Source organism: Leptodactylus fuscus, chromosome 1 (assembly GCF_031893055.1).
Source record: "Leptodactylus fuscus isolate aLepFus1 chromosome 1, aLepFus1.hap2, whole genome shotgun sequence".
In the NCBI taxonomy this organism is placed as follows: Eukaryota; Metazoa; Chordata; class Amphibia; order Anura; family Leptodactylidae; genus Leptodactylus; species Leptodactylus fuscus.
This window is the reverse complement of record NC_134265.1, coordinates 212249724-212274210: the sequence shown is the minus strand read 5'-3', so window position 1 is coordinate 212274210 and position 24487 is coordinate 212249724. Positions and strand designations below refer to the sequence as shown.

General features: G+C 42.3%; 1 protein-coding gene across 1 annotated transcript in view; it reads right to left on the bottom strand.

The window, feature by feature from the left end:
* The window catches only part of ADGRL3 (adhesion G protein-coupled receptor L3), an 877296-nt gene that overhangs the window by 376870 nt on the left and 475939 nt on the right, over positions 1 to 24487 (bottom strand). Inside the window, exon 13 of the mRNA XM_075282777.1 lies at positions 12806 to 12989. Coding sequence (XP_075138878.1) covers positions 12806 to 12989 — 184 coding nt within the window. The remainder of the gene's footprint in view (positions 1 to 12805; positions 12990 to 24487) is intronic.

Sequence of the window (24487 nt, the reverse complement as noted above, 5' to 3'; positions counted from 1 at the left end):
AGTCATATGAGGTCTTAATTTTTCTGGGACAAATTTTTCTTCATGATGCCACCATTATTTATTCTATATAACGTACTGGGAAGCAGGGAAAAAATTCAGAATGGGGTTGATTTGAAGAAAAAATGCATTTCTGCGACTTTCTTACGGGCTTTGGTTTTAAGGCGTTCACTGTGCAACCAAATTGACGTGTCCCCTGTATTCTGTGTTTCGTTACGATTTCGGGGATACCAAATTTATATGGTTTTATTTACATTTTGACCCCTTTAAAAAATCCAAAACTATGTTAAAAAAATTTTTTTTTGAAAAGTCGCCATATTCCGACAGCCGTAACTTTTTTATACGTCTGTGTACGGGGATGCATAGGGCGTCTTTTTTTGCGGGACCGGGTGTACTTTGTAGTTCTACCATTTTCGGGAAATGTTATTGCTTTGATCACTTTTTATTCAAATTTTTATCAGAATCAAAACAGTGAAAAAACGGCAGTTTGGCACTTTTGACCATTTTTCCCGCTACGGCGTTTACCGAACAGGAAAAATATTTGTATAGCTTTGTAGAGCGGGCGATTTCGGACGTGGCTATACCTAACATGTATGTGTTTCACAGTTTTTAACTACTTTTATATGTGTTCTAGGGAAAGGGGGGTGATTTGAATTTTTCATCCTTTTTATTTGTTTTTATTTATTTTTTTACTTTTTTTTAAACTTTTTTTTTTGCATTTATTAGACCGCCTAGGGGTATTGACATGGGTGGGCGGTGTCGCGGATTGTCAGAGCAGTGGGGGTCGGCAAACATGGCTGCTCCGGAGCGTTATAGAGCGCCTCCTGGAGTATCGTTAAGGTGAGGGGAAAAGTGGTAAAGTATATGTATATGAGATTGTGTGGGGTTAGGGGCTAGGCTGTAGAGGGCAATATGAATTTTGTGGCTTGCTATGGTCCAAAGTGTGTGAGATTGCAGAGATGGTGGTGTGAGTTTGGGTTTTGTGGGGGTCCTGGCACAAACGTATGTGCGCTATTGTGACGAAAAGTAGCCTATTGCACAATCGGGTGTATTAACTATGTTTGTGGAAACTTTCAGCCAAATCGGTCAAGCGGGTTTTGCGTGATTGAGGAACAAACATCCGAACATCCAAAACTCACAAACCCACAAACTTTCACATTTATAATATTAATAGGATATATATATATATATATATATATATATATATATTTATATGTACCCATCAAACACCTTATGGCTCCTGATGATCCCTGAGTTAAGGATGCAACGCGTAAAGAAAATATACTGAACTAATATACTGAGCAAACAATTGGTCAGTTATTTGGACTAGTGTAGTGACTAGCAGTGGGCTAATATGGTCTAGCAGTAACTAAGAGCACAGGCGTGGGATAGCTAGCACTGACCAGGCTGCCTGTGCCTCTGGTTACCCTGTCTGAAGACAATCATCAGAGTCCCACTTATTCACTTCCCCAGCCATTTGATACGGTATTTTATATAGAGATATTCACTTACCTGTAACGTACTTAGAGATGTGGCGCAGAAATTTGAGTCTTGAACCTGGCTACAGCCCTCTGAATTATACTCTATAACAATATATGCAACACCCAGCATAGAAATTAGGAAGGTATTTATGTGCTGATTAAGTGGATATTCTGTATCTGGGACTGTTATAATAGTCATCGTCGGTGGTTTTATCATTCACTATTGGTAATGGGCTGAGAATATACAATTTTAGATTATTTAATAAAAGTTAATTTTTATCCTTTTTTTCCCCAGGACCATATACTGTGATACTTAGTTGAAAGAGGGTGGTTCCATATACTGTCTATGAAGTGGTCATATAGATTCCACCCACAAGGATTCCACACCACAGCCTCACAATCTTCACCCACATTTGCCTTTTGCACTTATGCCACTTCTGACATACATACACACACCACCTCCCTTTCAGCCACACCAACTATATCAATGTTTTCTTCCTGGACCAGGGCCTCAAGCTCCCCCAGTTTTCCCGCTAGGCTTCTGGCATTTGTGAAAATACACTTTAAATTGCCATCCAAGCTTAAAAATTCATTATCATAAGTGTGCATTATTAAAGTTTTATGACCAGATTAGTCTATATTTTTTGGTTGTAATAAATGGATCTTTCCATCAACTTTTCTAATGCCCCCATCACAATCCTCTTCTCCAACCATCATGGTAGCCTCTCTGACCTATTTACCCCTATTGCTGCTAGTCCCTCCCCCCATGTTCCTAGTTTAAATGCTCGTCATCCCCCACTAGTACAGCACAGACTCCCTTCCATTCAGGTGCAAGTGATCTGTGGAAAACAGCTTGTAACCCCAGTAAAAAGTTAGCCCATTGCTCTAGGAACCCTAACCCTTCTTTCCCTCACCAAGACTTGAGCCATGCATTTAACTCCCTAAATTCTCGCTAACTTTCATGTGTAGTGCATGGCACAATCAGTATTCCAAAGAATACAACTTTGTAGGTCCTTCTCTTCAACTTGGAGCCTAGTTCTCAAAAATTATTGTTAAAGAACCTCCACCTACCATTTATTCTGTCATTGGTACCCACATGGACAATAACAGCCCCACCTAGAAATTTATCCATCCGTTCCACCACATGCTGAACCTTGGCACCAGGGATGCAGCAAACGATTCGAGAGAGGCAGGACTCGCGGAAAATTATTCTATCCAAGTTTTTAATTATAGAATCCCCTATAATCACTAACGACTTTGCCCTTCTACACTACCGTCTCCCCTCCCACTACTACCTGAACTGTGCTCCCGGCTGTTAGGGAGAGCAGTGTCTGGAAGGGCTGCCATTTCTGACACAGATATCCTTACATAATCACTAGAGATGAGCGAACACTGTTCGGATCAGCCGATCCGAACAGCACGCACTCATAGAAATGAATGGAAGCCCCTGTGACGCTGACTTTGCCGGCGGCCGGCCGGTGTCACAGGTGCTTCCATTCATTTCTATGGGTGCGTGCTGTTCGGATCGGCTGATCCGAACAGTGTTCGCTCGTCTCTAATAATCACCCAACTTTTGTTTGGATGAAAAGAAACAGGTGTAGCCTTTTAGCCTCTCTGTTATCAACCAGCTCCTTGCCTGGTCTTGCCTATTGGGACAACCTGGACAACCCCTAAAACTTTTATTGATATGGAGTTGTGTATGAAATATCCAAGCATAAATTTCGGCTAAACCACTATATTGAATGGTCAGCAAACATAAAAACTATGCTACACCAAATGATTGTGACAACTTCGAATTTAGATATATATACACACTGTATATAGTTGAGATCTCCTACAACAGTGTCTAATTTGCCTCATCCCTGCTGCCCCTACTCAAACTATTTGAAAACACCCCAGGGCTCCCTCAAGCCCTAGTCAAGATTCTAGAGGTATTATTTCTGCTCCAGGTGCATTCAGGCCTGATGTCTGCTATCATCACATCACAGAAATATCAACTCACCTCTCCTTACTTCTACCCACTGGAAGACTGCTAAAACTGCAGACCTCCTCGTTTGCCACTCTGGTCTGTTGCTAAGAAGCTGCTTCTGTGACCCTAGTGTCCGAAACTGGTGCTCCAGATCTGCTAAGTGCCATCTTGTTGAGGCTGCGTAATCCTCCTTATGGGCCGCCCTGAATATAGAACAGTACACGCTGTGAGCTGTCACACTCCGCAAACACGCAAGAGCGGTGTTCTGAAACCATACTGCCACTTTATCTCGTAAACAGCGCATCACACTGCACAACAGTGGCACCAATAAAATCTTCCCCATAGCTCCACAAAAGGCTCAAGCTCACCTTAAGGCCGGGTTCACACGGAGTATTTTGGCTCGTGATTTGGTACGTAGACGCCACGGGAGCTTTTGCGGGCCCTATACGCTCCCATTGTTTTCAATGGGAGCCGGTACCGTATACACGGCGCTATTTTGCGGCCACTGCAAAATCACAGCCTCAAAATAGCATCCACGTACCAAATCATGAGCCAAAATACTCTGTGTGAACCCAGCCTAAGTGTGTACAGAGCTAGCCCACTACTGCTGTACTACAGAGTACAGAGAGCCTGAACCTGCAGGCCTTGGAGTTCGTAGGGAGACCCATTACAGCTGCACCATTACTCTGCTCTCCTGCATTAACCCTCCCATGGACCTCCAACTCATTGGCCAGAAGGAGTGAAGAGGCACTATTAAAGCTGCCCTGCATGTGGGAACTACCTGACCACTGCTTCCTAATTAAGAAAGGACAGTGACAATGAAGACGTTGGTTATCCACCTTGCCCATCTTAGAGAACTTCCCTTCTCCGCCTCCCACACCCTCTCCTGGCTAACACGTATTCCCAAAGTTAGTGGTCCAGGTCCTCAGGACCCCGCTCTTTCCCTGCCACAATGCAACCTGAACATATCACAATATTCTTGGTTAACAACTTTGTATCTTCCCTTGTATTTCCCCTTATCCCCTTAACCCAACTCAACCAACCATGTAACACCCTCCTCCTGTGGCAACTACTTAAACTCTGCTCTTTCACAATCATGCCAATATTGGAAAGGCTAAGATGAAAGACTCCACCTCTGATGTTACAAACAAAATGTTACAAAATTACTGGCAACTGTCACTGCTCCTAAAATGGTGCCCCAAAAGAAGAACGAAGAAGAAAGAAGATTAACAGCAACACACAACCAGACTTCAATGCTTCTTTACTGGGATCAAATAAAAACAGGCATACCAGGGACAAAGTGAGTAGCAGCAATGGGCTATTTCGCGCAGCAAGCGCTTCTACAGGTAGGGAATATCTGTATATAGGACAGTTTAGTGCTCGTGCCACCCACTCTACTTCACCCTAAACTTTCTTAATGAGGCTGAGATAGATAGACAATAGTAGGGCTCTTATCTACTCCTATCAGTTCTCAGTCGTGAAATGGATGTATAAGTCAACATCCATTCCATAAACTAAGTGTGCACCCTCGGGTGTTCTTCAATATATCTGACCGCACCCCCCCCCCCATATAATATATAAGGGGTCTGCTGTCAGAGGTCTTATCCCATCGTAATTGTAGATAGATAGTAACTTTCCTCTTCTCTTAAGACTCTCTTAAGAATTAGACCCCTTCATGCATGTAGAGAGATCCATATTATAGTTTTGGCTCATAGAGAAGCTCAGATTTGGCTGTAAATTGAGTATGGACTCATCAGGGCGCTCAGGTGCAGCTTGATGCATTTCCTGTTTCTAATGTATTGTTAGGGTTCATCAGGAGCCAGTTACGAAAATATACAAACTCAGTGATCTAATAATCAATTGGAGCATATACAGTGAAGGAAATAAGTATTTGATCTCTTTCTGATTAAATTGATTAATTAATTGAGGGGCATTAATGTTGTCCAGGGGTTCGCAGGAATACTCTTCTGGAAGGAAGCCTTGTCATTTGATAAAATATTGCAACTAAACCCTACAGATCCTGGAATCCAGAATCTTTTCAACAACAAATTGCTGTTGATCATCCACTATGACAGAATCAGGAGGAGGAGGTGAATGTCGAGGAAAAGGATTGGGAACTGCAGCATTCAGCAAAGAGACATGAAAAAGCAGGATGGAATCTCATTGTCTTCAGAAGATTCAATCGACAAGTTACTGATTTTACCAGATCTCTATTCTTAAAGGGACCGATGTATTCTGTCCCAGTTTTCTTAAGGGTTCTTCAATATCAGGTTCCTTTTAGACAGCCCGTTGGTGCTGATTTACGAAATCTGTCAGCTGTCTTTTTAAATCTTTCCTGAGCTGCACTCAATGTCTCCTTCAAAATTGTGAGATCTTGTTGTAAAGAGGTAATTCTCTCTGTAACTGGTCCCTCAGAAGCATCCACTGGAAATCTGGGAAAGATCTTTGGATGTTAGCCTAGGTTAGAATACAAAGGTTTTACTTTTATAGAAGCACTTTGCTAATTGTTATAGAATTCTGCCATGGGAAGCAAATAGACCCAATCATCCTGTATAGAACAGATGTAGCATTGAAGATATTGCTCCAAGGTCTGATTAGTCCTCTCCATCTGTCCATACGATTGCAGATGGAAGGTAGAGGACAAACGGACATTTATGTCCAATGCAGAAGAAAACCCCTGCCAAAAGCTTGTTGTAAATTCATCCCTTTGGTCTGAAACAACCTCGTCTGGAACTCCATGCAGACTAAAGTCCTTCTGAATTATTGAGTCAACAGTGTTCTTAGCCAAGAGTAGACACACACATGAAATGAGATGGGTGGCTTTCATCAGACGATAGACTACAACTAAATCGTATTCTTCCCTTTGTTAATTCCAGAATGAAGTCCATAAAGATGGACCCCCAGGGGCGAGTTGTAGTAAGAGGTTGTAACAATCCTGTTGGTGAAGAACATGGTGTCTTACATCTGGCACAAATGTCACAAGAACAGACATAATTCTTGACATCTTCCAATCCACTAGAAAAAATGAGATAAAAAGTCTTGGGCCTCCCCTGTGACCTGCCATCTTGGAGTCATGTATCAACTTCAAAATCTTCACCCTCACACCTTCAGGAACATACAGACATTGACCATGAACATATACTCCGTTCCTCAGACCTAGGGATACATCATTTGTGGGTTGTGATAGAAATGGATCTGAGTTGTAAACCCCTTTAATGTCAATCAACAAATCTTGGTTGTGGATTACTTGTAAAAAGTTGGAATTCGATAGTATCGTCTTGGGTAGAGTATCAGGAGTATGGATAGCAGGATAAATTCTAAATAGAGCATTAGCTCATTAGTACAACATTAAATTGGTTAAGTAATAAAATCCAGCAAACCTGTCACGGAGATAGACATCTTACTGATCTCATAAACTCCAGATTATGATGATCACTGATAACAATAATTTGTTATGAAGCTCCCTGAAGATAATGCCTCCATTCTTTAAACATGGGAAGAATATGCAAATCTGTCTCCCAAGATGTAAACAGGGAGACAGTGCCTCTGTTATGCTGCCCTCTATAGCAATGCACCCTGAACATCATGCCCGACTTCCCAGAAGTCTTTACTGCATAATGCGAGGTTATAACCAAATCAATTTCTCAGCTACGGACGGCACCATTTCTGTCTCTTTGGACTTCATCAGCGCAGCCTAGAGAGAATTGATGTGGTTTAAGTGAGAGGCTGAGAGACCAGATTATGGGGATAATGTCTATCCTTAGGGAGAGACCACCTTCTCAGATGTGTGGAGACTTATACAGCCATAGTTGCTCCACTGCAAGGGAACATGGGAAGAATATGCAAATCTGTCTCCCAAGATGTAAATAGGGAGACAGTGCCTCTGTTATGCTGTCCTCTATAGCAAGCACCCTGAACATCATGCCCGACTTCCCAGAAGTCTTTACTGCATAATGCGAGGTTATAACCAAATCAATTTCTCAGCTACGGACGGCACCGTTTCTTTCTCTTTGGACTTCATCAGCGCAGCCTAGAGAGAATTGATTTGGTTTAAGTGAGAGGCTGAGAGACCAGATTATGGGGATAATGTCTATCCTTAGGGAGAGACCACCTTCTCAGGTGTGTGGAGACTTATACAGCCATAGTTGCTCCACTGCAAGGGAACATGGGAAGAATATGAAAATTTGTCTCCCAAGATGTAAACAGGGAGACAGTGCCTCTGTTATGCTGCCCTGCTATAGAGGCCAGTTCAGGATCAGAATGAATTAACACTGGAGCTGTAGTAAATTCTGTCTTCGGGGTAACACGTTGGCTCAGTGGTTAGCACTGCAGCCTTGCAGCACTGGAGTCTTGGGTTCGAATCCTGCCAGGAACAAAATCTGAATGGAGTTTGTATGTTCTCCCTGTGTTTGCATGGATTTCCTCCCATTCTACAAAGACATACTGATAGGAAAATAAATGTACATTGTGATCCCTATATGTGGCTCACAATCTACATAAAAAATCTGTCTTTAGGTGGTCAAAGGCTTCTTGTGCCTGGAATGAACAGGTAAAAGTGGTCATCTTTTTTGTAATTTGAGTGATAGGGAAGACAATTCCTCAAAAATTCTTAATGAAGCATTGATAAAAATTGGCAAATCCAATAAAGAGCTTAACTTATTTAACATTCCTGGGGAAGGGTCAATCAAGGATTGCTTGTATTTTACTAGAGACCATGCTCAGCCCTTGTGGTGTAATCATGTATCCCAATAGTTGAACTTCCGAACTATGGAACTCACATTTTTCAAGCTTTATGTAGAGATGGTTCTCTCCCACATGTCCCAAAAATATCATCCAGATAGATCACTGTGAAGAGGTCTAGAAGATTTCTGGAAATGTCATTTATTAGAGGTGATGGTGGCTGGGTCATTACAAAGCCTAAATGGCATGACCAGGTATTCAAAGTATCCATAACGATATCTGAAGACAGTTTTTCGTTTCATCCCCAGACCTGATGCGGACTAAATTACATGCTTCACGAAGATCTAATTTTGTGAAGATGACATGAGGACATGACAGAATTCAGTGGTAGAGTTGGCTCTGAAACAACTGACACAGAATTAGAGAAGTCCCATTCTGCAACTGCTGCAGCAGTTGTAAGTGGACAATTAGGACAGTTCATAAGGTGATGACTCGGACAACCACAGTACAGACACAAGACTTCTCAAAGCCTGTGTTCATTATGGTCCTTACTATGACGCCTCTGTAGGGAATCTATTTGCATCAGTTCAGAATCAGCCCCCCGGGAAGGCTCAGAGAACCCTTAACAGACAAGGGGCTGATTTATGTCTCTCTCTTTCTCTCTCGTCTGTGTTCTGTAATGCAAGTATCAATGGTTAATAAAATCATGCAAGCCAGAGGGAGCCCCCGCTTGGGCAAACTCATCTTTAAAGGGATTCTACCACTAAAACACATTTTTTTCTAGTTACCACGTCGGAATAGCCTTTAAAAAGGCTATTCGTCTCCTACCTGTGGAAGTGCTCTCCACCGCGCCGTTCGTTCAAAATACCGGTTTGTACCGGTATGCTAATGAGTTCTCTCGCAGCGATGGGGGCGTCCCCATTGCAGCTCGAAAACTGACCGCAGCGCCGCCTCTCTGGTCTTCGGTGTCCTCCCCTTGCTTCTTCAGCGTCTGTCGGACGCCTGCGCAGTACGCTCTGTTCGGCGAAGATTGCCGAACGTACTGCGCATGCGCGAAATTGCGGTGCCCGCACTATGGCTGGGACCGCAATTTTGCGCATGCGCAGTACCGCCGAACAGAGCGTACTGCGCAGGCGTCCGACAGACGCTAAAGAAGCAAAGGGAGGACACGGAAGACCAGAGAGGCGGCGCTGCGGTCAGTTTTCGAGCTGCAATGGGGACGCCCCCATCACTGCTCCTGCGATGGGGATGCCCCCATCGCTGTGAGAGAACTCATTAGCATACCGGTACAAACCAGTATTTTGAACGAACGGCGCGGCGGAGAGCATTTCCACAGGTAAGAGACGAATAGCCTTTTTAAAGGCTATTCCGACGTGGTAACTAGAAAAAAATGTGTTTTAGTGGTAGAATCCCTTTAACAGTACTGGACAAACCTTTACAGCAAAGTGGAAGCTGAATATCACTGTTCCAGCTTATATTAATAGCCCAGCTCCGGAACTCCATAGCATAGTCAGAGATGGAATGCCTGGCCTGGCGTAAGGTTAATATAGTTGCTTCAACAGTAGTGCGCCGATTAGGGTCATCAAACATTTGACTCATGGCTATGAGGAAATTGTTCAGGTTACTTAAAAGAGGATCATTAGTCTCAATTAACAGGGTGGCCCAATGGCTTTATGAGTCAGAATCATGAATGATATACAATACCTTGGACCGATCGGTAGGGAACTGGCTTGCGTAGGTGTCAAAATAATAACTGCCATTGATTTATGAAGCCATGGAATTTGTCAAATTCAAATGTAAATGGTGGTAACTTAGAAATAGGAATATAAAGTCCAGTAAAACAGAAAAGTAGGATGGCACTGCTGATTCTATATGCATATAATCTTAATAAACAATCAGAAACAGGTACAAGGAGGGACGACCAGCCCTAGAAGTCCTGGGGGTGCTCAACATCCAAGAAACCAGCATAGGAAAATGCATAAACAAAAGAGGAAAAAGTAGGAGAGGCACTCACCCATTAGAGAATTTCTTCTAAAAAGGCATCCTTTATTAGGGTTTTAACATTAAAAACAGCCTTTAGGGAGGGAAGAGCAGCATAGATGGTGACTGAAAAAGGCAACAGCCGTTTCATGCTCCTCCGAGCGCTTTTTCAAGCCTTTTTCAGTCACCATCTATGCTGCTCTTCCCTCCCTAAAGGTTGTTTTTAATGTTAAAACCCTAATAAAGGATGCCTTTTTAGAAGAAATTCCCTAATGGGTGAGTGCCTCTCCTACTTTTTCCTCTTTTGTTTATGCATTAGAAATAGGAATGGCTGCAGGAATGGGTATGTCGGTCTCCAATTGTGTAGCCCGGTTACGTAGTTGTTGAATTGCTAGGTCGAATACCTGGGCGTTATGTGTCGATTCTTGCTTTTAAGGACGGCATCCGTCATTATTGCCTAAGTATTCTGTCACAACTCTTGTACTGGGCTTTCAGAGACCAATGACTGGGATCTGTAGTGCAGTAGTAGTAGAAGGTATCCACAGTGCAGCAGGTAGTGCTGCAACTTGTAGTGCTACAGGTAGTATGCTGGAACTCGTAGTGCAGTGTTAGAATAGAACCAATTGGGATCAATTGGCCCAAACTGAGGACTGAGAGAAGCAGGCTTCAAACACAATACTTAGGAACTGAGTGATCAGGTGCCGAAGTGCAAATAATCAGCGGGCAGGAACCAAGATGGCGACGGACAGGAAATACACAAAATGCCATCTTACTAAGGGTTCAGTACTGGCAAAACAAATAGTTCAACTGGACTGGAATAGGAGATTAGTCATACAGGCACAGGTCAAAACCAGGAGAGGACGTCAGAGACAAAATCATAAGACAAAAGATGTATCCAGAAACAGGCCAAGGGGTCAAAGTCTGGACGCGTTCGCCAAAGACAGAATCAGCAGGCAGAGTATTCAGAGAAGAAGCTATCGGTGCCAGTACTGTAGCTCTTCACTGTCAGTAGGGCATTTCTGACAGTCAGTCAGGAACGCCCTTCCTCACAGCAGCGTCTATTGTGCTGTACTCACCGCTGTTCCTCACCGCTCAGTGTCATGGCTGGGTGATAAGCAACGCCCTCTCACACAGTACAGCGCTATGGATGTTGCTGTGAGGAAGAGCGTTCTGGATTGTCTGTCAGAAATGCCCTTCTGACAATGAAGAGCTACGGTACCGACACCAATAGTTCTTCACCAGGGGCACAGAAAGGGAAAGGCTTTCTAGCGGTGTATTACACGGCATGTGTCCCAGGAGGTAAAAGGTCTTCTTTAAAAGAATGTTTGAAACCTCCGACTCCAGCTCCTAGAACAGAGGGCACAAATAAACTGTCCATCCGCAGGATGCACCTTAAATAAGGAGCCCATCCCTTCGCCCATTTAGCCGGAACTTGCTATTTTGACCAATCAGAGAATTCTTTTAAATCAAGACTCAATTTTAAATGGACTCAAAATGCATTTATTCAGTTTGATATAATATTGCAATATTTTGTTTGGTTAACCGCTGGACTGTGCTTTGAATCCATTATGAGAAAAGCACATTTCAAATTCTGTGGTTGTTGTTGTTTTACTCTACCTTGAAGAAAGTCTATATAAGGCTAGGGCCCCACATTGTGGAAACAGCTATTTTTGATGTAGATTTTGTTGCATTTTTTTGAGCCAAAGCTAAGAATGGCTACTAAAGGAATGGGAAATATCTAGGAAGTTCTTATACTTCTGTCTTCTGCTCAAACTACTCCTGGCTTTGGCTCAAAAAACCGCAACTAAATCTGCAACAAAAAAAGCTGCATTTCCGCAACGTGGGGCCTCAGCCTAAGGCTAAAGCTGCACATTGTAGAAAAGCTGCTTTTTTGTTTTTGATTTTGCTGTGTTTTGAGCCAAAGCCAGGAATGGATTTAACTCAAAGAAGAAGTAGCAGTGCCTCCTTTTATATTTCCCATTTCTTTTCAACTCATTCTTGATTTTGGATCATTCCTGACTTTAGGGGCCTTAGCTTAAGGGCCCCTTCACACGGAGGATACTCTGGCTGATTCGGAACATATAAACGTTCCGAATCAGCAGGGTTTAAAGCAGGTCCCATTGCTTTCATTCATTTCTATGGGGAGCACACGTATGCCGGCTCCCATAGAAAGCAATGGGACCTGCTTTAAACGCTGCTGATTCGGAACGTTTACACATTCCGAATCAGCCAGAGTATCCTCCGTGTGAAGGGTCCCTAAGGGTCAATTCATGATGCATCCTTTGGAGCATTTTGCGAGACTTTTCTCCCACCTAAACAGCTCCAAAAACTCCTGAAAACTTCTATTGATTTCAATGACAGTCGGGTAGCTTCTTTTTCTAGTTGAGGAAACAGAACTATCTGAAAAATAAGTATCCTGTCCTATTTGAAGATGAAAATATGATACAAATCCAATTGAAATCAATTGGACAGCTTAAAAATTTCTCAAAAGATGCCTTAAAATATTTCAATTAAAAAAAATACTTCTAAAAATTAAGCTGTTTTTTGAGGCTGTTTTTTGAAGCATAGAAACAGAAGCAGCATGAACCCACTCTGACACAAATCTGGAAAATGTCCCTGTATCAACTGAAGTAAACAGATATGTATTTTTCCAAACCAACAAAATGAAAAAAAAAATGGTGGAATTTATTTCACTTACGGATATTTTCTGTATTTTCTCTAACAATGTCCGTTTTTAGGAGATTATCAGCTAATACAAAGGCTCCTTCTTCAACTGTGTCAAGTAGCATTGTGGCTGCACGTACTTGGTCCTTTTCTGTTAAATCTTGCCATGCCTCCTTAGCTTGTGGCTGTAGAAGATTGTTAACAGTCTCAACCATAGCCTATAAAACAAAATAAAGTAAGCATATGTGGGTTTCTTTAGTATAATCAAAAAGGTAGTCACAGAAGCGGGTTCCCACAATAATAATAATAAACTAAAATATAACTTTTATTGATAAATAATTAAAAGACAGATAGGACAGGCTTCAAACTAATCAGAAAAATATGTAGGCAGACCCCTCCACAGCCACCATATTATATCAACCTAGAGGTTCCCTTGCTCTGACAGGTACCCCTTGTTTCTGAGGACACTAAAAGCAGGACATCATTGTTCACCTCCCTATGCCTTGGGGTTCATTGTACATACATACATACATGGGTGTACCTATCTTTCCCTATATTTCACCCACAGCCAAACCTGTAATTATTATTTAATCTTGATATTTATTTGAGAGTAATATAACTCCCCAAGTTCTTTATGTGGACAATATTTAGTGACAGCTAAGGATCCCTTATACATGGTTTTGATCTTTCCATGTCTGGGATATATATGATTGACTGTTCAAATACATTGATGTCCTGTTTTTTCTTCATCCTCAGGAACGAGGAGTACACGTATGAGCAGGGAAGCTCTAGCCAGGGTCTCAAACTTGCGGCCCGCGGGCCAACTGTGGCACTCGGGATGATAGTTTGCGGCCCCTGCGCAGCTCCCTGTATGTCCAGCTATGTCCCTTTAGTGTTTTACTTTCCCCTGATTACTCCCCCGCTCTTATAACAACAATAGAAAGTGATGGGTGATCGGTAGAAAGCTAGTACTACTGAATTTTAAAACTCAAGGACCTGTGTGTGACGTCAGACATCACGTGCCTAGGGAGGCGTGTCTTAGTGTTCCGGCCGGAAGATGAAGAGATGTAGTACTGAGAGGAATGTAAGATGCAGAGTGGATTGTGTGTGTGTCAGTAACCTAGGGGCAGAGATGGAGGGGGGGACATGAAACTGGGGCCACAGATGGAAGGGGAACATGAAACTGGGGCAGAGATGAGGGGGAGCGTGAAAATGGGTGCAGAGGGGGGACATGAAAATGGGGGCAGATGAAGGGGGGATATGAAATTGGGACAGATGGAGGGGAACATGAAACTGGGGGCAGATGGAGGGGCACATGAAACTGGGGCAGATGGAGGGACAACATGAAACTGGGGACAGATGGAGGGGGGACATAAATTGGGGAAAATGAAGGGAGATATAAAAAAAAAGAGTTAAGAAAATTTATTCAATAAGTTATAGGCACCAAAAAATGGTGTCATTGCAAAACGAGATACTCATACTGAAAAAAACCCAGCCCTAATATGGCTACACCATCAGAAAAACAGCTTGTACAATGTGAAGACAAAAACTCCAAAAATCGCCAAATTATTACAACACAACTGGCTGCAGCAGAAAGGGAATGTATAAGCTATGCAAGCCTATAAAAAGGTACAGCCCAGATTTGGAGCTTACGAGGGAAAATAAACCAGAAGTGACACACAGTGACCCCCCCAATCATAGGAGCTACTGGGGGTATAGTAGGGAATTTGGTTTTCTCAAAGTACTTTGTACAGCTTTACATATTCACACCACAGAGCATTCCTGTCTAGAATATTAATGCTCACTACACCCTTTGAGATATTCTTTGAGGGGTGCAGTTTTTAAAATTGGGTCACTCCCTAGGATATTCTTTGAGAGGCAAACATGACATGTCGGCCATATAGCAAACATCTAAATCTGTGCTGCAAAAGTCACACAGCACTCCCTTATGTGCTTTGCTGTGTGCCCAAACCGCAGTGTATGCAGTTTAGTGCTATGTATGGCATTGTTGTACCCAGGATATCCTACTTAATACCATAAGTGGGTACATATCTCTGTTTGGGCAGACAGAACTCTATTTTGGTTTTTGATCACAGATTTAGACGAATTGGTTTTTGAATGTCATGACACTTTTGCAGAGCTCCTGAAATACCAGTAAAGTGGAATCCCTTGATATGTGACCCCATTCTAGAAACTACACCCTGAAGGAATTTTCCCAGGGGTACAGTAAAAAATTTTAATCCCCAAGTGTTTTTGTAACTTATTTTCCAGAAATGAATATACAGATGATGGTGATAGGAGAAAATGACATTTTTTTCCAGGAATATGTTATTTCAGTGCGTTTTATGATGTGCCCAGCTTGTATCAGAGACGAATGCTCCAAAAGCTGTTGTGCTCAAGATACCTGCTTAACAGGTTTTTTTTTTGTATTTTTTTTATAACTTGAATTTTATTGAAAAGTTTTACATAAATACAAGTACCTAACAGTGAGAAAATGGAAAGAGTATTCCAGCAATACAAAGTGAGAAGGAGTGGGTAAATAAGCAAGGTAGAGATGGAAAGAAAGGGACATAGGGATAATAAAACAGTACATAGGTAATCGTAACAGTTCATGTCCGGAAACCAAAAAAGTAATGAACAACTGCACATGCAAGATACATTAATGTCCCATTGTATAAGCGATGACTGATAAGGTTGCGCTATACAAAACATAAAAAATCCTCCCACATATACCAAACATAACAGTTAGCATGCAAGACCACATCAGTTAAGCTTAAAGGAGGAAACATCAAATCTATATGATAACATGTGTTCCATGGCACAGTTAAATGCCACTCCAAGTACTATCTCTGAAATGGTAGGAATAATGGTGTTAGAATCATATCTTCTATCTCGTATTTGTCATCCATCTTTCTCTAGCAAAGATATGTAGTCTTGTCTCAAAAGCAATTGGTTAGACTAATTAACATGAAGATGCTATGGGCTACCAGGAAATGGAATGCTAATGAATCCTTATCTAGCTGATTGACTTCAGAGTTGCACCTTTGTGTCAAGAGTGTGTAACACAGGATGTTCTATAGAAACACTGGAAGTCAGATCCAAGAAGTGACACAAAGGTCTTTGATGTGTAATTATCTTCTGAGCCTTGAGATACAGTGACTGTAGGGGGGTAGTTTCCTGTTGAAGTGTAATTAGTCAGCACTCCACAGCCAAGTACTAAAATGTTATAAGTCCAACCTGTTTTTTGTCTGTATAAATATTGCCTCTTCTGTAACAATAAATCAGAACTCACTTGATACACTATCAGCTGCATGTGTGTGTGCGTGGTTCTCCAGGTCAAGATGGCTGCAGTCCATCTAGGCCTGTTAATTAATTATTAATTTGGAGCTCTGCAACATACTTTTACGAGGACAATTTAATGTCAATGGTAATCTTCCAGTGTCTAGAATCTATTGGTCCTAACAACAGTTAGGGGCCGTTCACATGGAGTAAACGCGAGCTGATCATAGCAAAATACACGTGTAAAAAATACACACGTTTTTTGGCGCGTTTTTTACACGTGTAAAAAATGGCATTGAAGTCAATGGGATTCTGATTTTTACACCTGTATTTTTTACACATGTATTTTGCCATAATCAGCTTGCGTTTATTCCGTGTGAACAGCCCCCTAAAGTGTGGAAAATAATACATTGATCCTCAGGTGGTAGAGAACCTAGTTGTAATGACAATAAGGCAACCTGTGGACCCCATGGAAATGGGTATTGCACAATTTTACACTATAAGACATAGTTTAGGGCAGATATTTGTTAGGCTCTAGCGGGGAAGTATAAAGTTTTATTTAATCTATGCAAGTCCTGCAACTGGGTCAGTAAAGAAGATTCCTACTGTTGTCTGGGTTTTTTTTTAGCATGAGAGGTCTGTTGGATGAAGTGTCCACGCATTAAAATATTATATGGACACCATAAGGTGGCACCATTTACCTGGTCACTGTCATTAAAGCTAAAATATTCAGCCAAGGAGAATGTCATGGCCGTACTGTACTGGAGGTGCTGTAATATATAATTATTAAGTCTCCAAACTGAATCGGGACGGAATGAATACTGTTCTTGTGTAACAATGGATACTGGTGAGTGGTCAGAGCATGTCAGAATATTAATATCGGATGATTGCACATGAGAAAGAATCAATTTATCCAATAAAAAATAATCAATTCTAGTATAAACTTGATGTGGATTTGTAAAAAGGTATAATCCTGATCAGCAGGATGTTGATGCCGCCACACATAAAAAAGTGGATTTGAGTGTAGAATGTTTATGAGTGGAGTTAGTAGTGGGTTCCGAAATGGTCTAAGGCGCATTAGAATCCATTGAGGGTCATAACATTTTGTTAAAGTCCCCCATTACCATCAAGTGCCCTTTAGCCACTTCTCTAGCTTTGGACAGAATCATGCGAAGAAATTTCAGATGCCCTTCATTGGGGGCATAAACCGTAACTATTGTATACTGGACATTATTAATATGACATATTAAAATAGTATAACGTCCCTCCACCTCAAATATTTCCTGGTCAATGGTAAAGGCCAAGTATTCTTGACTAACTCAGCCACTCCACGCTTCTTCCATTGTGCATGAGAAAATATTTGTATAGAGTAGTGTTTAATGGTGGAAGTGAGAGGCATCTTCCCAATTTAAATGTGTCTCCTAAAGATAGATAATATCAGAATTAAAAGCCCTCGCCTCTCACATTTAATGACAATACCTTAAATACCATGAAAAATGAGAAAATGGCGATATGAGCTGGGGTGACGGAAGAAGTTTGGAGAGCAACAACAAGGTATTAGTAGGGAGAGCACAATCTTGCAGTAGTAAGACAATAGGCAGAAATAAACTAAAAATAAACTAACCAAACAAGAAATCAGATGGATACGCATCAAATAATTTGAGTTAGACAACAAATAGGACATGGTCAGCCTATCAATAATGTGGGCACTCCTTTGGGAGTTGGAAGAATCCGGTTGGTAGAGTACACAAATCATGCTAAAAAAAAAGTTAGGAAAAACATGACAGAATGGATGACACCAATATCAGGGTGCTCCATAAAAATTCAAGGACAGCCGTCAAGGCACATCCCGCTCTATTCCATAATACATAGCATATCAATGGTATCATTTGAGATGTCTCTTTCCCCTCTGTACAGTAGACCACTCCTCAGCCATCGATTGTGGAGAAGGTCGTATCTCCAGAGAACATAGTTGGTTCAGATTCCATTCTTGGTTTAGATTTCAAGGCGTCTTCAGGACTATTTGCCAAAAACTTGGAGGCATTGTAAGAGATAACAAGTTGTACTGGGAACCCTCATTCATACAGGATGCCATGTTCATGCAGGGTTCTAGAAGCTGGTGCAAATGCTGTTCTATGCGACATAATAGCTGCAGATAAGTCCTCAAATAAGGTGATATCTTTGAAGCGATCAGGGACTGTAAGCCCTTGTGGACAGGGCCCTCTATCCCACTGTGTCAGTCGGTCACTGTTAGTATTATACTTGTTTTGTATATGTTACATACCGTATGTAAACCCTCAATTGTACAGCACCATGGAATTAATGGTGCTATACAAATAATCAATAATAAATAAACATTAATAAACCAGGAAGTGATCTAGCCACTGCCATAAGTTTCTCTTTAGAATGGTAAAAATGCACTCTGGCAATCACATCTCTTGGAGTCAGCGAGGGTAAGTTTTTTTGCTTGGGTAGCCTATGTGCTTGATCAATAAACAAGTCCCGGGTAGAGGCATCAGGAAGGAGCAGTGCAAAATAATCCAATAAAAAAGCCTCAATTTTATCTCCTTTCACCGACTGGGGATCCCTCAGAACCATACATTATTTTGCTAGGATCTGTCCTCAATGTCAGCCAATTTTAATTTCAAAGCCTATACTTCCTCCTCCATGTCGTTAGATACAGTACAGACCAAAAGTTTGGACACACCTTCTCATTCAAAGAGTTTTCTGTATTTTCTTGACTATGAAAATTGTAGATTCACACTGAAGGCATCAAAACTATGAATTAACACACGTGGAATTATATACTTAACAAAAAAGTTTGAAACAACTGAAAATACGTCTTATACTCTAGGTTCTTCAAAGTAGCCACCTTTTGCTTTGATTACTGCTTTGCACACTCTTGATGAGCTTCAAGAGGTAGTCACTTGAAATGGTCTTCCAACAGTCTTGAACGAGTTTCCAGAGATGCTTAGTGTTACGACCCGATCTTTGCGCTCTCGGCCTGTTAGGTTCAGGCGTGGAGTGGCAGCATTCGGCGCGTGCATCACCCGATGCGCTGCAGGAAAGTGTTCACACTAGGCATGCGGTTCCTGCAGTAGCACGCAAGCATGGATCACATGATGAGTTGCCTTGTGGATCAGTGCCTGGTGTGTCTTGGCCTTGGAAGGGGTTTAGTCCTCTGTTGTACTGAAGGCTATTACAAGCTGTGGGCGGTTCTGAGACCTACTCTTCATATTTATATCCGCTGGGCATGTTGTCTGATGCTGGTCTTAATTCTTCAGTGCCTGGTCCCAGACATGGTCTGTCTGCCTGAAGCCAGCAATATCATCTGCATCTGAGCCCTGGCCCATTCAGTCCTTGCTACCTGTTCACACTATCCAGATTTGGTTGAGTATTGAGCTCATTCTCCAAACATAGTGTTCGGGGTGCAGTGAACCCTAGGTTATTTTTGCTGTTTGGAGGTTTGGATTGTTTGTTAAGTTTTTTGTGTGTGATACTAAGTTCTGTTTATCCTATCCCTTTGCTTTAGTTCAGTTTTTCCTGTGTTTCACATTTATTTGCTACACTATACTTTGTGTTCCCTCAAATTCACTGTGTCCAGTCAGACCTCTGTGGGGGCTTTTTCTGTATCTGCTTCTCCTTCATAAATGTGAAGCTAGTCAGGGGTTTCTGTTTCCCTATTAGGTTAGTTATCTCTCTGGCTGTGTCCACGCCCACTCAGGCAAATTAGTTGGGCCCATGGCTAATTCTAGTTGTGCAAGGCAGAGTATAGGAGTATCCACACTAGTGTTCCAAACTGCTCATACTTCTGCTTTTTGTATGTTTTTTCTTTAACCTGTCTGAGAAATTATCAGTCAGGGGCCAGTCCATGGTCAGAGATCCCTAAACCATAACACTTTGCACTTCTTGGCCCTTTTGCCTTCACTCTGCGGTCCAGCTCACCCCAAACCATCTTGATTGGGTTCAGGTCTGGTGACTGTGGAGGCCAGGTCATCTGGCGTAGCACTCCATCACTCTCTATCTTGGTCAAATAGCCCTTACACAGCCTGGAGATGTGTTTGGGGTCATTGTCCTGTGGAAAATTAAATGATGGTCCAACTAAACGCAAACTGGATGGAATAGCATGCCACTGCAAGATGCTGCAGATGCTGTGGTAGCCATGTTGGTTCAGTATGAACCAGTAGAGTCCATCTGTTTACCTTTTCTGAGTCGCACAAAGACACAGTGGTTGGAACTAAAGATGAGCGAACACTGTTCGGGTCAGCCGATCAGAACAGCATGCTCCCATAGAAATGACTGGAAGCACCTTCCTTCCATTAATTTCTATGGGAGCGTGCTGTTCGGAACGGCTGTTCCGAACAGTGTTCGCTCATCTCTAGTTGTAACCAAAGACCTCAAATTTGGACACAACAGACCAAAGCACAGATTTCCACTGGTCTAATGTCCATTCCTTGTGTTGTTTAGCCCAAACAAGTCTCTTCTGCTTGTTGCCTGTCCTTAGCAGTGGTTTTCTAGCAGCTATTTTACCATGAAGGCCTGCTGCAGAAAGTCGCCTCTTAACAGTTGTTGTAGAGATGTGTTTGCTGCTAGAACTCAGTGTGGCATTGACCTGGTCTCTAATCTGAGCTGCTGTTAACCTACGATTTCTGAAGCTGGTGACTCGGATGAACTTATCCTCCGCAGCAGAGGTGACTCTTGTTCTTCCTTTCCTGATGTGATTCCTCATGTGAGCCAGTTTCTTTGTAGCGCTTGATTGTTTTTGCAGCTGCACTTGGGGACACTTTTAAAGTTTTCCCAATTTTTCGGACTGACTGACCTTCATTTCTTAAAGTAATGATGGCCACTCGTTTTTCTTTACTTAGCTGCTTTTTTCTTGCCATAATACAAATTCTAACAGTCTATTCAGTAGGCCTATCAGCTGTGTATCCACCTGACTTCTGCACAACACAACTGATGGTCCCAACCCCAGAAATCCCACATATTTAAACCTGACAGGGCACACCTGTGAAGTGAAAACCATTTCAGGTGACTACCTCTTGAAGCTCATCAAGAGAATGCCAAGAGTGTGCAAAGAAGTAATCAAAGCAAAAGGTGGCTACTTTGAAGAACCTACAATATAAGACATATTTTCAGTCATTTCACACTTTTTTGTTAAGTATATAATTCCACATGTGTTACTTCATAGTTTTGATGCCTTCAGTGTGAATCTACAATTTTCATAGTCATGAAAATACAGAAAACTCTTTGAATGAGAAGGTGTCCAAACTTTTTGTCTGTACTGTACATCCACTAACTTTTGAAGTACAGCCTTTGGATCGGCCATCTTGCTTTCAATATGGGACTTATGGTCCCCCAGAGAGTGTAGTTCAGATTGCAAAGTGCCAATAAGGAGCTGCAGCTCAGTGTGAATAGTTGACCTAAAGTCCGCAAATAAAGCTTTCATTGCTGATTTCAAGCTGATTTTAGAAGAGTCCCCTGCTACAATGCCTGAGGAGGAATGGGCCTGGAAGTTGTAGGAACCTGGGGTGGCTGGCAAGGACGGAGCCATAATCGGAGAAAATACAGGTGAGGCAGGTATAATCGTGTGTGGGTAAATCCACCAAAGCATGAGATCCCTGATTGCTGGCTGATGACGGCAGTAGCATAAGTGCATCAGGAGTATTGTATATAGTACTCAGAATGGCTGGCAAGGCCTTCTGCGCAGAGGAAGAATTAAGGCGACATCTTGGGCGTTCTCTACCATAGCCAAGGGAAAGAACTATGTGAGCTTTAACAGGGTATTCTTCTTTCTACTGCGATCCATCACCGTCAGTGAGATGCTTCGTGCTGATACTGCACTAGATAAGATAGCAGTGGGTTGGTGTGTGCTGCTGAATTGACCGGTGAGCAGCGAAGCCTAGACACTACACGTCTTTCTCCATGCGCTACAGGCCACACCCCCTGCTTAACAGTTTTTTAAGCATGTGCTTCTGCTGACATAAGCAGAGCACAACATATCGGGCACTGAAATGGCGAATCTCTGGATAAATTGCAGTTTTTACCTTTCATTATCAGTTGCACATAAATTTCTGGAAATTAAATTAATGCAACACCTATGGGTTAAAAAGTCTCACTACATCACTTAATAAATGCCTTTAGGGGTGTAGTTTCCAAAGTGGGTTCACATACTTGTGGATTCCACTTTACTGGCAATTAAGTGGCTCTGCAAAAAAGGTATGATGTTCAAAAACCAAAATAACGCTCCCTCTCTACTGTGCCCGAAGATACCTACACATGACATTAAGTACATTGTCCTGGTTACAACAATGTCATACATGTGGGCACAAACTGCTGTTTTGGCACACAGGAGGATGCAAAAGTGAAGGAACGCAGACTTAGATTCTTTGTTTTTCAATGCCATGTCACATTTGCAGAGACTCTAAAATTGCCCCTACAAAAATGGGTCACTCCTTGGGGAATTGCAATTTACTAGCACCTCCAGGGCTCGGCAAAAACAACATGTTGTGCAGAAAGGTCCATCAAAATCTCCAAACAATGCTGCAATGGTGCAGCCACACAGGGCCCTATGGGGCCCCCCTCAGCCGCCCTAGATCGAGTGGGACAGTCCGACATTTTTGGGTGAGGTCCTGCTGTTCTGGGAAGCACGCAGTGATTTCACCTCTATCCAGCACGTTTTTTTATCTTGTTCGTGAAAAGTGTTTCAACTTACTCCAGCGAATCCTGGGAGTTTTTGCTTACACATCAGTTGTATTGGGAACTTCATTTCATATAATATGGTGAGCTGAAAGACAACTTCTTTTTTCTTTTGTTTTGGCTGATAATGTCTGTGGCAGGGAAGCATAATGCCGAGCCGTGCCGAGCCACAGAAATTACAATCAGGGCCTGCAGCGCCACAGGAACACAGTTCGGTGAGTTGTTTTTTTTTTCTTTAAGTATAACATTGTTAGTTGAGGGGGGAAGGGGAAATTAAGCTATGGAGGGATATAGGGGTGCCCACTTGGTAGGATACAAGGGTGCTCATTCTCTTCTGAGTCCTGCTGTGTTCCCAAGCAGCAGTTTACACCCATATATACAACTTTTTGTATCCAGGATAGCCCACTTAAGGATAAGTTCACACTGGGTTTTTTGGACCAGAACCTGAGGGGGAGGCATCAGGTTCTGGTCGAAAAGACGAGTAGCCGCGACTGAATGCTGGTGCATCCAGTTGAATGCTTCGCTCTGGATTAGGCCCAATCAATATAGATATAGCAGATAAAATTTATTAATGTGTTTGGAGGTATGATAAGCAGAACATTTCACATATTGCAATTTTTTTTCCAAATTTCCATCAAATTTCCTTTTTTAAAATAAATAAATGAATACAAAAATATTGATCAATGTTTTCCACTAACATGAAGTGCAATGTGTCACGAACATTCTCTATATCACTTGTGTAAGTTAAAGGGGTATTCCCATGTCGCATACTCACCAGTCTTCACTGCTGTAAAATCTTCTTTCTTCCTGGTTTCTTGCGTCATTTGGTGGGCGGGGTTTCATATGCAACCTGTCATTTAGCTGCGCCCCCTAATTAGCGTGTAGCTCCGCCCACCATATAGCATGATCCTATGGGGCGGCTGAAGGGCCTGTGATGTCATCAAAGGTCCTCAAACAACACTATATGCACAATATTGGACTATGAAGTACAGGCAGGAGCAACTCCATTCTGTGTTACATACAGAGACTGCCTGTCTCTGCCATAATGAACACAATTGAATTAGCTAACCTGATAACTGGGAGAACAGAAGATGAGTTCTTCTGGCAGCTACATCACTTGACTTTTGAGCAGATAAGTCAAGGGCTGTGTCAACAATGAATTGAATAAAGTAAGATAGTGGACAAACGAAGCAGTTTTGCTGAAGCAGTGTATTTAGGAAAAGTCTTACATCCACATTGACAAGCAGTATAGATAGAATCCTTGTGATAGGACAACCCCTTTAAAGCGTCTCTGAGTTATTGCCATATAAAGTGATACATGTCATTTTTGAAAAGCACGTCTGTGTCCTTAACGCACCTTTGGGATGCGTTCTCAAGGGGTTAAACTAAATGTTGCACACATCTAAGAGTAAGTTCACACGGGTAAGTTCAAACGGGTAGCCGCGACTGACTGCCGTTGCACTGCACCGGCATCCAGTTGCGCACTCCACTCCGGATTAGGCCCAATGAATGGGCCTAATCGGGAGGAGGAAATGTCTTCAGGCCAAATCGCGAGGCGAAACGGCCTGAAGAATGAATATTTGGCTTCTTTTTTCAGGAGCCAGAGCATGCCGGCTCCCGGAAAAAACACCTGACCGGCTCCCATTGATTTCAATGAGAGCTGTCTTTTTAGTCAGGATTTTGAGGTGAATACGGCCTCAAAATCCTGACCAAAAAACTCAGTGTGAACTTGCCCTAAGGG